The sequence below is a fragment of the Juglans microcarpa x Juglans regia genome, chromosome 7D (assembly GCF_004785595.1).
Source record: "Juglans microcarpa x Juglans regia isolate MS1-56 chromosome 7D, Jm3101_v1.0, whole genome shotgun sequence".
NCBI classification, from domain to species: Eukaryota; Viridiplantae; Streptophyta; class Magnoliopsida; order Fagales; family Juglandaceae; genus Juglans; species Juglans microcarpa x Juglans regia.
Window position 1 is genome coordinate 10,711,379 of NC_054606.1, and position 17,173 is coordinate 10,728,551.

Here is a 17,173-nt window from a genome sequence, read left to right on the forward strand (position 1 = left end):
GAATTGTACAAGTGGTTAAAGGTTCGAGTCTCCCACATGACGAGAATAGGCTTCATGTGAACCATGGCGTGTAGTGTTGCACCAAAGCGCAAGGCGCTGCAATGCATAGGAAAAATTAAATTCCCAATGGCGCTCCTTCTATGTCTCGAAGTATCGGTTCCGGTTGGAAGAGATACAAGGTGACCATTGGACCAAGTCCAAGCACTGTGTCCTATTGCAACAGACAAAATAAATATATCTGTTTGGAACAGATGTTAGTGAAAAGAAAAGTTATAACCTTTCATTCACATCCTTTAGTTATCTATAAATAGAATCATTGACCTACAAATTAAAAAAAATTGAAGGAAATTTTGAAATTCTCTCTCTTCCAAAAGTTTTTATTTCTTCAAGACAATTTATTAGGGTCTGTTCATTCTACAGAGAATATATTTTTAATCTCTTGGTTGAATAATAAAATCTGAGGATGTTCAGGTCTAATTTCGTATGTGCATAATGCAGTTAGACAAAACAAACTTATTTTGTGATTCATTGTATTTTGGAGGTAAATTCGCTTACAATCAGTATGCATATCATTATTGGTGGGGATGAATATTGTTTTAAGGAAAATGAAATTATAAGTTCATAAAACTCGTGGAAAAAAAACTTTTCTCTCACCACTTTTTGTTTTGCAACTCTTTTTGCACCAACTCTGACGGTGTTGGTTAACTACAGAGAGAAGTATTTGGCTAGGAGGGAGGATCCTTGCCTTGGATATGGGCACTATGGTGGGAGAGAGGACCGTTTAGAGAAACTCACAATTCATGACTGACTTTTAAAAAATGGTTGCCACCAATAGACTCGTAGAGTTCAAGACGGGTGATAATATTAGATGAAGCCTAGGGAAGTTGGGAAACAAATTGGAAACTTTGGGGGTTGCACAAGCAGTCAATGTTGGGGCAAATTCAACGAGCTTAATTTAATTATAAGGAGTGACCTTCAATGTTTCATTAAGATAAAGCCACGAGGAAAAAAAGTTAGACATTACCACAAAAAGAAAAAAATATTAGAGGTAGAGTGATGCAATAGACTATAGTAGGTGAAAGGAAATTAGCAGGAAATCACAAAAAATGGTCCCTACACGAAGCCAAGGGAAATCTTTGCTGCCTTGATGTTCAAGCAATGCCAAATCATTAAGAACACTCAAATTCAATTTCTATGGGGGAAGAGAGGAAAGCCATAAACGTTTCCTGAAATTTCACTTAAAAAAAGACCATGCTACTTGGAAAAAAAACAAATGAACGGGTAAACCGGACTGAACCGGTTCTGAATTAGTTCGGTCCAGTATCGGTTCCATTTTTTTCAAATCAGTCGAAATCAATCCGGTTTCGATTTTCTTTTTTCTAACATTGGACCGGTTCATATAAATATATATTTTTAATTTTTTATATTATATAAAATATTTTTTATATATCTTTTTATATTATATATAATTTTGATATCTAATATATATAATTATATATAAAATAATCTTATATTATATGTTAAATTGCTAATTAAAATAAATTTAAAATTTAAAATCCTATATAAATAACTATATATTATCACTATAGTCTATAGTATTAGTAGTTATACTAATACAATATCACTAGATATTATAATAAACAATCATATATCACTATATTATATATTATAATATATCATTATAGCCTATAATACAATTATAATATATATAGCTTATTATATATACTATATATATAATATATCGGAGAAACCAGACAAAAATCGGTAAAATCGAAAGTACCGATATTATGGTGTAACTGGTGCAGTATCGGTTCTTCAAATCTCAAAACTGGTATAAACCGGTTTGATTCTAAAATATGTCCAAAATTGGATCGAACCGGACCAGTTACACCCCTACTAAGAGCTAGTTTGGATAGTTGGAATATCTCATAATTCTGTAAATAGTAGTGAAATAGTTTAAGTTAATATATTTTTTTGGGTTTTGGGAAGGGAGAGAGAACAAGTTGAGTAAAACTAGAAAAATTCTACTTATCATTACCTACACCATACACCAATTAGGGGTGGTGATATGTAACACGACCCGTTAACCCAACACGAACACGACATGATAATAGCGGGTTTGAGTTTAACCTTAATGGGTTCGGGTCAAAATGGGTTGACTCGTTAAGACACGATTCCTTAACAGGTTGATAATGGGTCAATCCGTTATGACTTGTTAAGAAAGTTAAAGTTATAATTATACCTTTATACTTAAAAGGAAAATTGTTGGGATTTTAATTTTGATATTTTTATTATTTTGATTGTAATTTTAGACTAGTAGTTAGTTTTACATTTTTATAGATATTGTGACTTTAATATTAATATAAAATTAAGCTAAACTTAATAAGGTCAAATGGGTTAATTTCAAGTCTGTTCATCCCATTTAAATAAATGAGTTAAAACAGATCGGGTCGTGTCGTGTTAACCTATTTCATAGTATTTACTAACGGGCCGTGTCATGTCAACCTGTTATATTAATGGGTCGTGTTAGGGTTTGAGATTTTGACACGATAAGTTTAACAGGTCGTGTTCGGGTTAACCCATATAGTATAATATACATGTCTTGACACAACAAGAACACGACTCATTAACACGATTTGACACCCCTTGTCACCAATATGCGATTTGTTATTTTTGTCATTATATTTAAACACATATATTGATGTGCAAATATGTGTGTTTAAATAGGACAAAAATGATAAATCATATAAATGTTTGTGGTGTGGAGATGATAAGTAGCATTTCTCATAACAATATTATAAAATTAAAAAATTATTTAAATATTATTTTTATTTTGAAGTCTGAAAATGTTGTATTGATTTTTGTACTATGTCTCATGTAGTGACATTCATACACTTTACCACAATGGTTACACTTAACTTGTAGGTTATTGGGGTCACCACTCTTTATTTTAGTGAAGTGAGATCACAAAATTGAAACTGATTTCTTACTTGGTGGGCCATGGGGGTAGGGGTAGTGGTAGTGGTAGCAGTTTCGGTATAGGTAAGTGTAGGGGTAGGGGTAGCGGTTTCGGTAGGGGTTGGAGGGTTAGCACCAACGCTAGTGGTTGGGTTTGGCTTACTATCTATTCTCGCTGACTCACAAAAACTGGATATGATGACATAATGCAAAAATCACATAATAATTAAAATAGTACAGTCTTGAACATCAAAACAATTTTGGAGTTTCAATCCCCCTAAATTAGTTTAGGGTTTCAATTCGAAACCCCAAAATATCTAGGGGTTCAAATCTGAAACTCCTAACATAATTTAGGGTTTCAGATTGAAACCCTAGATACTCAAGCATAATCACACAAATCACATCCATGCTCTACAACACACAAATTACAATCCTCATCATCCAAATCCATTAATCAATCTCGTCCTCTAAATCTAAAAATTAGGACACAATCCATTGTAAAACTCAAAAGAATTGCTCCGGATACATACAGAACCTAAAGGGAGAGATGTTCGACAATGGCGATAGCTCGGCAACGACGACGGATGGTGAGGGTGCAAGAGTGAGAATCTAAGATATAGGGAGTGACGAAGATTCAGAGAGAGAGAGAGAGAGGTTTGAGCGAATGGGGGCAAAGAGAATGGGGAATTTTAGGCTTTCAGTAAAATGATGTCGTTTTGGGGATACTCAAAATAATGTTGTTTTACTATAAGTATATTTTTTTAAAAATACACATATGTGTGTGTGTGTGTGTATATTGGAGCGAGGCGGGGGAAAGGCAGACGGGGGCCTAGCCCGTCTCGCACCCCGCATCCGCTGGGTGCCAAGATGTTGGTGGATTATCCAACTGCCGGCATCCAGCAGATGGAGCCCCCGCCCCACCGAGGCGAAGGCTAGACGGGGTGGCGGGAGAAGGGCCTCGCTATCCTTTTCTACACCTAGCAACCTAAACATCGATAAATTTAGGTTTGAATAGAGTGGGAAACCGTAACAGTCAAACACATGTCACATACTATACGTAGGGGCGAATGTGTATTCTTCTCCATGCCTTGTTAACTTGGACAAGACTCTTCATCTTCTCAACACTTCTATAGATATCCTCTGAGGAAAAAGTAATGATCTCAACCCGAATAGTCATGAAGTATTATTAGATTACAGAAATATTCTCAACCCATCTCATCATTATAACTTTCTCAAATTCTCATATAAAATATAATAAACAACTCAATTTTTTCAAATCTCAAAACAATAATAATATTAAAAAATAATATTCTAACAATATTTTATTTAACTAATCTAAAACCATTTCATTTCATTTTATCTTATCTCACTATCCAAACCAACAAATGTATTTTTGAATTAGGTAACTATACCCTTACATTTTCTCTATTACCCCTCTACTACCCATCTAGCTGCCTTTTTTTTTTCTCTCGTCTTTTGCTCTTTGAGATTCAAAAACGTTATCAAAGGCTCACGACCAGTTTCCCCTTCCACCCAAAAGCCCTTTGTGTCTTCGATACCGTGTATCTTGATTGACCGTTCCTTGTGTTTTGCTGCTGAAAGGTTGGGAAAATTAATTAATGGCATTTTGTTTTCTCAAGTGCTCTTTGTTTGGTGAAAACGTAAATATGAGGAATCTGGATGTTTAAATTTCAAATCCAGATTGTTTTGGTTAGGGGTGTAACCGGTCTGGTTTGGTCCGATTTTAGACAAAATTTGGGACTGAACTGGTATGCACTGGTTACCCCCTAAACCGATACTTCCGGTTTTACAGGTTCCAATCCGATTTTTTGGTTTTAATATACTATATTATATAGTATATAATAGTATATTATAGTATATAATATTATATAGTGATAATATATTGTAGTATATTATAATTGTGTTATAGACTATAGTGATATAAGATTTTCAAATTTGAAATTATATTAATTAGGAATTTATCATATAATACAAAACTATTTTATATATAATTATATATTATATATAAAAATTATATACAATATAAAGAATTATAATATATATATATAAATCGGTCCGGTTTGGTTTTAGAAAAAGAAAAACCGGAAGCGGATCGATTTTGGCCTGTTTTAAGAAAAATAAAATTGATACCGGATCAAACCAAACTTGGCACTGGACCAAACATACCGATTTGGTTTGGTTTACCTTTTTTTTTTTTGCACCCCTTGTTTTGGTTGCCAAAATTCTTAGATTTACAAGTCGCTGACAAATTAAGAAAACCGTTCTCCCACCCTTTCGCAAGATTCTGTTGTGGAATTATAGATGGTAAATTCAAAATTAGTTAAATGAAAAGCTACTTATTTTTCTTATTTTTGTGGGTGTTCAAAAGGTGCCCTTGCTTCGTGTGTTTTTCTTTATTGTTTGTTCATAGTGCTCTATGACTAGGTCAGGTGATAACAAGAAACATGAGCTTGATGACGAGGGTGTTTTTGAATCTCAGGGCAAAAAAGACTGGCTTGAAAAGAAAAAATCTACATAACTACCTACTATCCACACAACCTCCATATATCATACTTTTTTTAATTCTTATGATTTTTTTATCAAATATTTAATATATAAATAATGAATAGAAGAATTGAATTAGTTTTAAAAAAAATAAACTCAAAAAAAAATTAAAAATTTTGAAAATTTTAAAAAAAGACGTGGTCTATAAAGGTTGAGAAGGTTGTGCATTGCTCGAAAAATGGAAATGTAGCAAGGAAATGTAAGTATCATTACCCTTTTGAGTAACCAAACGCAATAGATTTTGCAATGGATTAATGATAGATTTATTACCTCATTTACTATTTTATAATATATTTAAAATTTATATTTTTTATTATTATTTTTAATCATTAAAAAAAATATATAACTTTATTAAGAATTACTTTCTTCATGATTAAATAAAAAAAATATAAATAAATAGTAAGATATAGTAAAGTTATCATTATCTTTTTGCAATTAGCATGCCTATACAAAGTCTGGTAAATTTTGTCTGTACCGAAAACCTTTTTTCAGGTTTCCTTTGCACGTCGATTCCTTTGAACTACGTAAGTTTGGTTTCAGCCATTTTGTCTCTGGACGGGGTTGATTTATTTGCCAACATCATTTTTTGGCATACCTTTTGTGTGGGACACGAAAGGAACCAATAAAAAATCTGAAACCTCTGTTGGACTGAGTACTCTCCATTCGCCAAGGATAACCGTAGCTTTGTAAAATATTTAACTTTTAGCAAACGTTTAGATTGACTCTCTGTCCAGATACAGACTTCAGAAGGTTGCACTTTAGATAAGGAATACCGACAATCTCACCATGATGCAGCCAAAAGATTTTCTTCCATCTTAGCCGAACGCACCTATCTTTTAAGCTGGCCGGCCCCATACTATCATGGGTAAGCCATGAGTCATGAAAAAAGATATTTTTTTTACACAGTTTTTATATATACAATCGATAGATATAATCGACGTATAATCGTTCATATCACGTCAGATTTAAAATGAATTATTTACTCTTTTTCTAAACGCATATATTTTCTTTCATCACCTCGGTCTCTCTCGTCAACTCTCTCTCATCTCTCTCTCACCAGCTCGATATTTCTCTCATCAAGTGTCTCCACGTTAGTTCCGTTTACACACCGTTTGCACCAAGCGCTTGCAACAAACATTTTTTTTTTTAAATCCCATTTAGATGATGTGATGATATAGTTTTAAATAAAAGTTAAAAATTTAATAAATTATTAGTAAAATATTATTTTTTAATATTATTATTATCTTAAAATTTGAAAAAATTAAATTATTTATTGTATTTTATATATGAATTTGAAAAAATTATAATGATGAGATGAAATGAGATCAGTTGAAATGATTTCTTAATCCAAACGAGGCCTAAGTTGAACACATTATTTATATTATTTAAATGATAAAACTTGATTGGTAAGATTATAAAATTTATTATCCAAATCAAAATATGTCAATTAAATGTGTTTTATATATCGGTTTGAAAATAATTTTTTTTTTTTACGAAAATAAGACTGAAGGTGTAACATCATAAACATAACTCCATTACAATCAATTCACAGCGTGAAATAAAATAAAAAGAAATGCATGGTTCGTGACTTTGTTCCTTGAATTTCTCAAAGAAAACACCATCAAAGGAGAGGTTTATAAGTACTAACCTCGATGATCAGCAGTTAGAGATCAATGCGATGGTGTGGCTAAGTGCCATAGAGGCCAGAAAGAGAGAGCTCGAACCTATTGATCTAATAGTACACAAGGACAAACAGAGAAAGGAAAAGTAGTTATGATAATCGATCTGATCATGTTGGCCTTGTACGTGAGGGAGAGGGAGAACGGATCGAGGAAGAAAGGAGCCACACTACTCCAATAAACCATTTCGAGAGAACTACTCTATTTTTTTCGAGTGAGAAAAATAGCATAATTCAACTTTTTCTCGTTGATATTTTTTTTTTTTTGGTGAGCATATTGAGGTGAATTGATGGGATTTATAAGCTGCTTCTGTATCACTATAATATATATATATATATACTATATGCAGTAGTAATACTATAATAGTATAATATATAGTATTAATATATATTAATCTATTATAAGAGTTATAGTATAATATAAGTATAATAATATAGTTAACTTAATATGTTAATATTAATATCACTATAACTATATATATTATTAATATCACTGTTAGTATAGTATATATTATTAAAATAGAAAAACGGATCAAATTAGACTGGAATTGCTAAAATAAAAAATACCAATTTAGAAGAATAATGGATATGTAATCGATTTTTAAAAATATAAAATAGGTGTATATAATTCGATCTTAAATTTTATCTAAAATTAAATGAAACCCATTTCACCCGTAACTTTTACTATGGCTAAATATTCGAAGATCCCGTCCATTCATTATCTCTTCAAACGTCCTCGAATGTTTGAGGAAAAAAATAAAGGATATGCATGGTGACAGTCAGTTTGGGATCCATACTCTTTCCTTGTACTTACAGATTTTTTTTATATTGGTTGAGTGCCTTTGGGTAGATTCGTTGGCCCTCTACTACAAGTCAAACACGATTGCTTATTACTTGGCTTCCAAGCCGAAACTAATCAACTTATACAACAATAAAAGGAGAAATGATATTCACAATTTTCTTATATAATAATAATAAAAAAATAATATTTATAATTTTAAAATGAGTAAATTCTACGCATTTGTTTTAAAAAGTTTGAGTAAATTATATGAAATTTACATGCAAAATAATTTCTTCAATGATGAAATCCATATTTTTTAAAAATAGAGTGCATAATATTTGTAAATCTTAAAACTCTACCTACCATTACTTTAATAAAAAAAAAAAAAAACCATTTCTATTTCCCTTAAAATATATCATGAAGAGTATAGTCTTTGTCGTTATATTAAAATCATTTCACCATAGATGTGACCGAATGAGAATGAGCTAAGATTTTTTCAACTTCAAATCATAAAAAAAAAAAAGGGACCCATGTAAATTTCAAAGGAAATTACTTGATACAATTTAATAATGTATATAATTAATAGATCATTCCAAAAATGGCAATGAATTCTTAAAATCATGCTTGCTTAAATGATTCTAACAAGTAAAAAAGAAAGAAATATCTTGGAATCTTATCCAACCTAGTCTCTACACGTTGTGGGCTCACATGGGCAAGCTTATATCCCATATTATATACACACATATTAATATCCAAGATCGGTTAATAAAATATTTTATTTTATTTTATCTAATCTAATTATTATAATTTTTTTTAATTTTAAAATAAAATAATATTAAATAATATTTTTTTATAAAAATATTTTAATAATACTTAATTCAAACTTCAAGCTCTCCCTCGTCTTATGGATTCATATGTGATCAAATCAGCTTTCAAAAAAATGAAATGCCAAGGAAGCCCAAAACTTCTTTTTTTTACTTAGTGATTAAGAAAATATTATTTAATAATATTATAAATTTTTTAAAATATTAAAAAAATAATATAAAAAATAAACTAAAGTTCAAAACGAGCTTCCTATCAATTTTTCTTCAAAAAAAATTTCAAAAAATGTACAGGTGCCCACTATGCACAGCGAGTACCACCTGGTTTTGTCTCAAAATATCTTCTTGTTGTATGATTTATCTGCCTACTTATAAGACCTACGCGCCAACAAACCCCCTATCATCTGCGCTCTAACCTGTTACTACTGTCAAAAGCAGCACTCCAAGACTACCAAGCTGCAAGCTAGCTTGCCGAAGAAAAGACAGCTAGCTAGCAGAGAAAGGAAGAAGGGAAGAAACAGTAAAGAAAACAAAGAGAGAAGCAGATTGAGGTCAGAAGAAACCAACGATGATGAGAAATAGTAACCACCTGATTGGGTTTCTGAACTTCTTTACTTTCCTCCTCTCGATCCCAATCCTCGGAGGTGGAATATGGCTGAGCACCAGAGCCAACAACACCGACTGCCTCAAGTTCCTGCAGTGGCCCTTGATAGTTATCGGGGTCGCCATCATGGTCATCTCACTCGCCGGTTTCGCCGGCGCGTGTTACCGGAACACCTTTCTGATGTGGGTTTACCTCTTCGCCATGTTCTTCATCATCGTCGCGCTTATAGGGTTCATCATCTTCGCCTACGCTGTCACCGACAAAGGGTCCGGCAAGAAAGTGACGGACCGGACGTATTCTGAGTATTTTCTGAAGGACTACTCCGGCTGGCTGAAGGATCGCGTCATGGATGATAGCTACTGGTCCAAGATTAGCTCCTGCATAAGGGACTCCAAGGTTTGCAGCAAGATGGGGAAGACTGTTGGGGGTGCTCCCGAAACTGCTGAGACGTTTTATCGCAGAAACCTCAACCCTCTTGAGGTATGCAGAAATTATCTTTCATTTTTACTTATTCGATTTTCTTATCATCTTCGATCTGGGAATAGCTTGAAAGAATTCATTTTTTCTCAATAGTTTCATAAAAGAGCTCGGATATTAATTTTATGGGTCGTTAGCATCAGAAAATAATTTATTAGAGAGGACTTTATAGCATTTAAAACACCATTTTGCATTTATTTTCAAGGTTGCAACAATATAAAAGAAAGCAGTTTTTTCTTATTTCCTGCTTCATACACATTTTTAGAATTTTTTTTCACGCAGATTTCCTGTTTGATGTTTCCGTTTTCCTTTCTTTTTTCTGGATTTCACGGAAGTGTTTTCTAAACTTGCAAATACTGGTTATTCCTTCCTTTTTCCGTTTTGGTTTCGGTTGGCTCCACAAATTATCTTATTTTATATCATCTGATTATTATAATTTTCGTATAAAATATAATAAATAATTTAATTTTAAAATAAAATTATATTTAATTTTTAATTTTCATCTTGTTATATATATATAAATAAAGAATGCCACCGTTGGCTGATAGCTAATGGCTCTACCATGTGTTTTTTTTAATTTATTTTTTATAGAAATTTTTTAGATACTTTTAAATATTTTAAAAAAATAAAGTAAACTTAAAATATTAGTAAAAAATATTTTCTTAATCATAAAGTAAAAAAAATTATTAAAAAATATTTTTTTAATCACGAAATAAAATAAAAAATTTTTAATCACGAACATTATTAAATTATTTTTTTATTTTACTTTATGATTAAGAAAGTATTTATTAATAATTTAATGAATTTTTTTATTTTTTAAAATATTTAAAATTGTTAAAAAATTAAAAAACAAATAAAAAATACACATACTAGAGCCAGCGGTAGATCAAGTGGTGGCTCTAGTATTATTCATAAATAAAAAGAAATATTTGGTAATGAAATGATATTTTAAAATTAGATAAAATATTATTAAAATATAATTATTATTTAAAACGTCAGGAACGAATTTTCGTATTTAAACTAATATTAAATTTTCGTACTTTAGTGGGCCACACTGTGGCCGTGGGCTTATTAAGAAAAGATCTAACACTAATAAATATGTATGACTGTGGGCAAACTGTAATTTTTTTGCATTTCTAATTCGGGGATTCGATCCCCAAATTTGATGTTAATATTTTTGTGGAGAGTTAACATATTTTAAGATAAGCAAAAGATTAGATCAAGTTGCTTTTTTGGGTTTAGTTCGGAATTTTGTAGACATAAATTGAATTGTAATGATTTTTAATTGAGCATTTAACATTTGTATAAATAATAATAATAAATATTTTTTGATACAATATATTTATTTCATTCAGTAGTCTTAAATTAGGATAAAAACTCTAAATGATGCCAATTTCATGCTATCTAATAATTTAGAGTAATGCTACAAAAATTTACATGAATAGGTAAACTGAATAAGGCCGTTTGAATAGTGAGTTTGAGATAATTTTGAATGAAAGTTAAATAAAATATTATTTAAATATTATTTTTTAATATTATTATTATTTTAAAATTTAAAATTTAAAGAAGTTGAATTATTTATTTTATATAAAAATTTAAAAAAATTATATCGATAAAATGAGATAGCATTCAAATATGACTTAAATAAATTTCATCTTTCCTCTTTGCAGCCACAAATTTCTGTTGGGTTGGCTAGCCTTTAATGCTCTGTCCAAATTACTTTACTTTTTAGGCCGAATATCTTCTCTCTTTTGGCTGGTTGCTTTTTTGTTTTTGTTTTGATACGGCTGAAAAATTCCAAGACACATTAAAAACAGTCAAGAGGTTGGAATATCACATCATTGGATCGCAAAGTTGCTTGCCTATCTCTCAATCAATCCCGCCTTTTTCTCCCCAATTATAATTGTCAACAACGTGTGAGTCTATTAATGACATGATAGTATATGGGACAGGTTTTGTTGGCTCCAGTCTAAATCCCTATCATAGCCCTTTTGATTGACATATTGAAGAAAATCATTTTATATTTATGACATGGAAAGGCTCACAATTTTAGAAAGTAATTGAGGAAAAAAAGAAAAAGAAAAAGGATTTGGAGGTCATGAATTACAAAGGTTCAACCTTCAACCTTTGTTTTTTTTTTTTTTTGGGTACAAGGTGGTTGTTTAGTCAGTTGAAAACATTTTCCAAACCTGCAAATAACATGTCTCATATTATAGGCTAAACATTGCTACATTCAAACAAACAGATGTTGAATTAGTTCATATCTTATCTTTAATAAGCTGGACTTGACAGCATCAGTATCTGGGCTTGGACACTGTCCTTCAATCTTGTGTATGTCTTGTTTCTAAGTACAGAAATGATTGAAATAGCCGCACTATATATGTCTAACAAAATATACACTGGTTGGTCTTGTGATATTATAGTCTGGTTGCTGCAAGCCTCCCACAGAGTGCGGCTATGTCTATGTTAACGAGACCTTTTGGAGCTCTGGAGTAGTGACGGGAAGCAACCCTGACTGCACTAAGTGGAACAATGATCAAGAACAACTCTGCTATTCCTGCGACTCTTGCAAAGCTGGTGTGCTGGCCAGCCTCAAGAAGAGTTGGAGGAAGGTCTCTGTGATTAACATTATTGTGTTAATCATCCTGGTAATCGCTTACGTGGTTGGCTGTGCGGCATTTAGGAACAATCGTCGGATTGATAACGATGAACCCTACGGCGAGGCAAGGATGACAAAGGAACGACCTAGTAGAATCCATCTTTAATTATTACAGGGGGATTAACAAATAAAGCTTAGTTTGTCAAGGATGTATAATGAAGTTTTGGTATTCCTTTTAAGGGATATGGCTTAACTTGGGAGTCTTGGACAGGTGGAAGTTGGTTCGTTTTAAAGTTTGGTGGTTGTATATGTTAATAATTTCAATATCTTTTTGGTTTTTATCACTCTTATTTATCACTTCTGTAACGAAAAACTTTTACTAGTGTATGGTGGAGGGAAGAGTATTTGATTGATATGCTATGTATTTCTATATGTATGATGTATCATAGATGACCCCATGAAAATACTACCATAGATAACATTCATCGCCAAAGCGGCATCGTTTAAAATGTTTAATATGGTAATGACATGCATCTATCTACATCCTCTAATCAATCTGTTGAGTCCACGGACAAAGCTTATTGAGGAGCCAGGAACATTACATTTGGGAGTGACGGATAAATACCAATCCACAGGCATTGGAGAAACCAATTAAAATAATTTAGAACTCATTGTTAGAACACAACCAACAGCTTACTAGAAAGGAAATTAAGGTCTTGTTTGGATATAGAAATGGTTTCATCTCATCTCATCATTATAATTTTTTTCAATTTTGATACAAAATATAATAAACAATTTATATTTTTTAAATCTCAAAATAATAATAATATTAAAAAAATAATATTTTAATAATATTTTATTTAACTTTTATATAAAATCATCTCATCTCATCTCATCTTACAAACGGAGCTTAAAACTAAAATAAGACTTAAGGTGGGGTTTAGATAGTGAGATGTAATGAAATTGGATGATTTTAAATGAAATTTAAAAGTTGAATAAAATATTGTTCGAGTATTATTTTTTAATATTATTATTGTTTTGATATTTGAAAAAGTTGAGTTGTTTATTATATTTTGTGTAAAAATTTAAAAAAATTGTAATGATAAGATAAGATGGAGTTATTCTTAAATCCAAACCGGCTTATACTAATTTATAGGGTTACACGGCGGAAACTCTAATTTTCACTTTTTGCGACATTCGCTCTAATAGAGTGTCGAGCGCGCATCGAGCGAACTCTCTATCTGGCCTTCACTCAAGCTCCTTGTCGAGTGAACCCTCAGCTTGGGCTTCACTCGAGCCCACTGTCGAGCGAACTTTCTATCTGATCTTCACTCGAGCTGAAAGTCGAGCAAACGTCAAGCAAACTTTCCATCTTGACGCTTCTTGAGTAAAAAATAGTGCTAAAAATTTTCGGCCTAAGCTGAAGCGAACATGGCAAAAGTCTCGTTGAAAATCTACTCAAAAATCGTAACGAATCATTGTGGGGTCAGATAATCAAGTCGGGTCGTCTCAACAATAAACCAGGCTCCACAAACCCAACAATAGATCCACTAGGTCAGATTGAGTGAAAATCTGCAATTGGTACACTAATTGAATATTTATGTAAGTGTGTATTGTATATGTGTTATATGCAATAATTGAATATTTGTAAAATGAATATAAGTTGAAAGCATTAAGTGAAAAAAAATGTAGAGATATTGGTGTTAAAATATAATATTAAGAAAGTAACAGACTTGAGTTGAGACACAGAAAAAATAAAAAATAAATAAAATAAATAAAAGAGTTAGAAATTATTAAAAATGATGAGATTTAGAGAGAGAGAGACAACGGGGGATATATTTAAAGTTATAGAGAAATTAAAATTATGCAAATGCTTTTAGATTTTAAAACTACAGGAATGCTATCTAGAATTAAAATTCATAAAAATGATGTCATTCAAACTCAAAAAAACTACAAAATTGCCATTAAAATATTCTGAAATTGAAATCTAAATACATATCAACTAATTATTACAATTTTTTCAAATTTCAATACAAAATATAATAAATAATTTAACTTTTTCAAATCTCAAAATAATAATAATATTAAAAAATAATATTCAAATAATATTTTATTATCTCAACTCAATTCAACTCAACTCAACTCAATTCAGTTCAATATCCAAAAACAACCTAAATGTGATCTGGAATGCCAATTATGGCTAAAATCAACTGGAATAGGCCGAAATCTAAAATGAAACGAAATGAAAATATATAGTTTACCAATATTACGCCGAAATGGAAAATTCCGGTCGTTCCATTTAAAAACTAAGGTCTTTCTGCCAACTACTATATGTGTGTAGTATGTATGCATATTTCTTTCCATTCAACCCGATTCAGCGTTTAGTACGTTTATATGTGCAATACCACTACACTCACCGAGGAATCCTTCCGGATAAGTACAAATTTTTATTTTTATTTATGCATTTTTTTTAACCTCTTTAAATATTTTTTTAAAAATAAATTCACAATATTATTAAAAAATATTTTCTTAATTATTAAGTAAAAAAAAAAAAAGTATCACGACCCATTGTCAGTAGGAATCCTCAGGACTAATAGCATTTTCCACGTTTATATATAGTTATGTTGAATTAAATATACTTTTCAACTATCATAATATTATTGTGCGTGCGTTTTTGTAATACAATTACAACTTTATCAAATTTTTACATAAAATAAAATAAATACTTTAACTTTTTTAAATCTTAAAACAATAATAATAATAAAAAATAATATTCTAATAATATTTTATTTAATTTTAATTTAAAACAATCTCATCTAATCTCATTATTTTAAACGGGATTACTGTCTCTCGTTATGCTTTCATCTTATCGTTATTCTGCTCAACTCTTTTAAGTATGCTATCATTATTCAGCTATTAATTAATTCTGTTCACCCATACTTAAAAAATAAAAAATCTAAAGCTCATATAGTTCAAGTACATTAACTTATTTAGAACCATAAAGTTTGAATCTTTACATATTTGTTGACCAATGTTTATTGACCAAAGTTTAGTGACATTTCAGAATACCTAAAGTTTGAGGCCAATATTGCTGAAGCTGTTTGATCACTGTTGAAAGCCATTGCTGAATCTGCTGCTGCATTGATGTGTTTTAGTTAGATGTTGGTGCTGTTGTGGTTTGTGAATCCAAAAGAAAATCCCTGAACTTACTGTTGAGAATTGCTGCTCTTACATATGGCCATCCGATAATGTTTTTTTTTTTTACTTAATAATTAAGGAAGTATTTTTTAATGATATTGTAAATTTGAAAAAAAAAATTTAAAAATTTTAAAAAATGTATGAAAAAAAGCTAAAAAAAAAAAAAGCATTGTCGGGATCCCTGGTTGGGATTCGACATGTGTGGCTGTAGAGCCATTCATTTACCGATTGGTGCAATTATGTTATCTACTTTATTGTCTCTAGTGTAAAAGAGTTGTTTTGTTAGAATTTTTACGGTTTGTCTCTACCAATATTAATTATAATTTGATTATTAATTAACATATGATTGATAGAATTATAAAATATGAAACAAATAAATTAGAAAAAAATAATACTATTATTAAATTATTATCTTTTTATTATTTTTTTTTTGTTAATAGATGGATAATTTAATATGAGAATAAGTTTTGAGTGGAATAACCAAATACAAAATCATGTGATATTATATAAATTATTACTTTACATTTGTATAATCCATGCAAATGGTAAGCCCATGCTAGATTTCCAGAAAGTTTGAGGTAGGGAGGAAGCATAATTGGTGAGAAAAAGAAGATTGGAGAATCCTACTCACCATGCCAAAATTGGCAAATGTAGGCCAACGTGCCAGTTTTGAACACAAATCGACCCAATATTAAACATGATAATGTGTTTAGGTATTCTTTCTTCAATCAGGTATAACTCATCCCAAAACAAAACTACATGAATATTGGTATAACTCAATCATGATAATGGGTTTGTGTTTGCATGCATTCGATGGTAGTAATCCGTCAATGAAGTATCTTTCGACAAAGGAATTTTGGATTCAAGTGTATAATATGCCATTTTGTTGCATGACACAAAATGTTGGATCCTTGATTGGCAGCAATGTTAGGAGGGTACTTCAAGTCCATGTTGACTTGTGAGGTATTGGATGGGGGAAGTTCCTGATAATAAGGTTAGAGATTGGCATCACAAAACCTCTTTTAAGGGGTATGTTCATCATTGTGGAGGGCAAAAGAACTTGGGCGCAGCTCAAATATGAAAGATTACCTTCTTTTTTATTTCAAATGTGGTATCATTAAACATCCCAAGCAAGGATGTTCTTCCACCCCTCGTATTGAGGGCCATCAACAATATGGAGCTTGGTTAAGGGCCCCTGCAATAAAGGAGAGTGATTTGATTCAAAAGAAATATGAGAATGGAGGCCACCAGCAAACTCAAGTAGATACTCACTCATGGAGGAAAGAATGGGAGGACAGGGATGATGCCAAGTATGGCAACTCTAATTGTTAGGAGGATGTTCAAGAAACTGTTTTGGTAACTGCCGTATCAAAAGTCAATGACACAATGCAGGAAAAGCTGCATGACTCCTGGGAACTGTCCCCTTCAAAAACTTTCACTAAAAAGGAAAGTTTGTCTACACCCTCTAAAGACAACTTTATGATTGCCAGAA

The 17,173-nt window shown here is 31.2% G+C and overlaps 1 protein-coding gene across 1 annotated transcript; it reads left to right on the forward strand.

Annotated features, from left to right (window-relative positions):
* The first annotated feature begins 9,131 nt into the window (after positions 1–9,131).
* Positions 9,132–12,822, forward strand: LOC121239328 (tetraspanin-3-like). The gene is made up of 2 exons (XM_041136552.1): positions 9,132–9,887; positions 12,308–12,822. The coding sequence occupies exons 1-2, from the start codon at positions 9,372–9,374 to the stop codon at positions 12,647–12,649; spliced, it is 858 nt and encodes a 285-aa protein (XP_040992486.1). The 5' UTR covers positions 9,132–9,371; the 3' UTR covers positions 12,650–12,822.
* Positions 12,823–17,173: the final 4,351 nt, after the last annotated feature.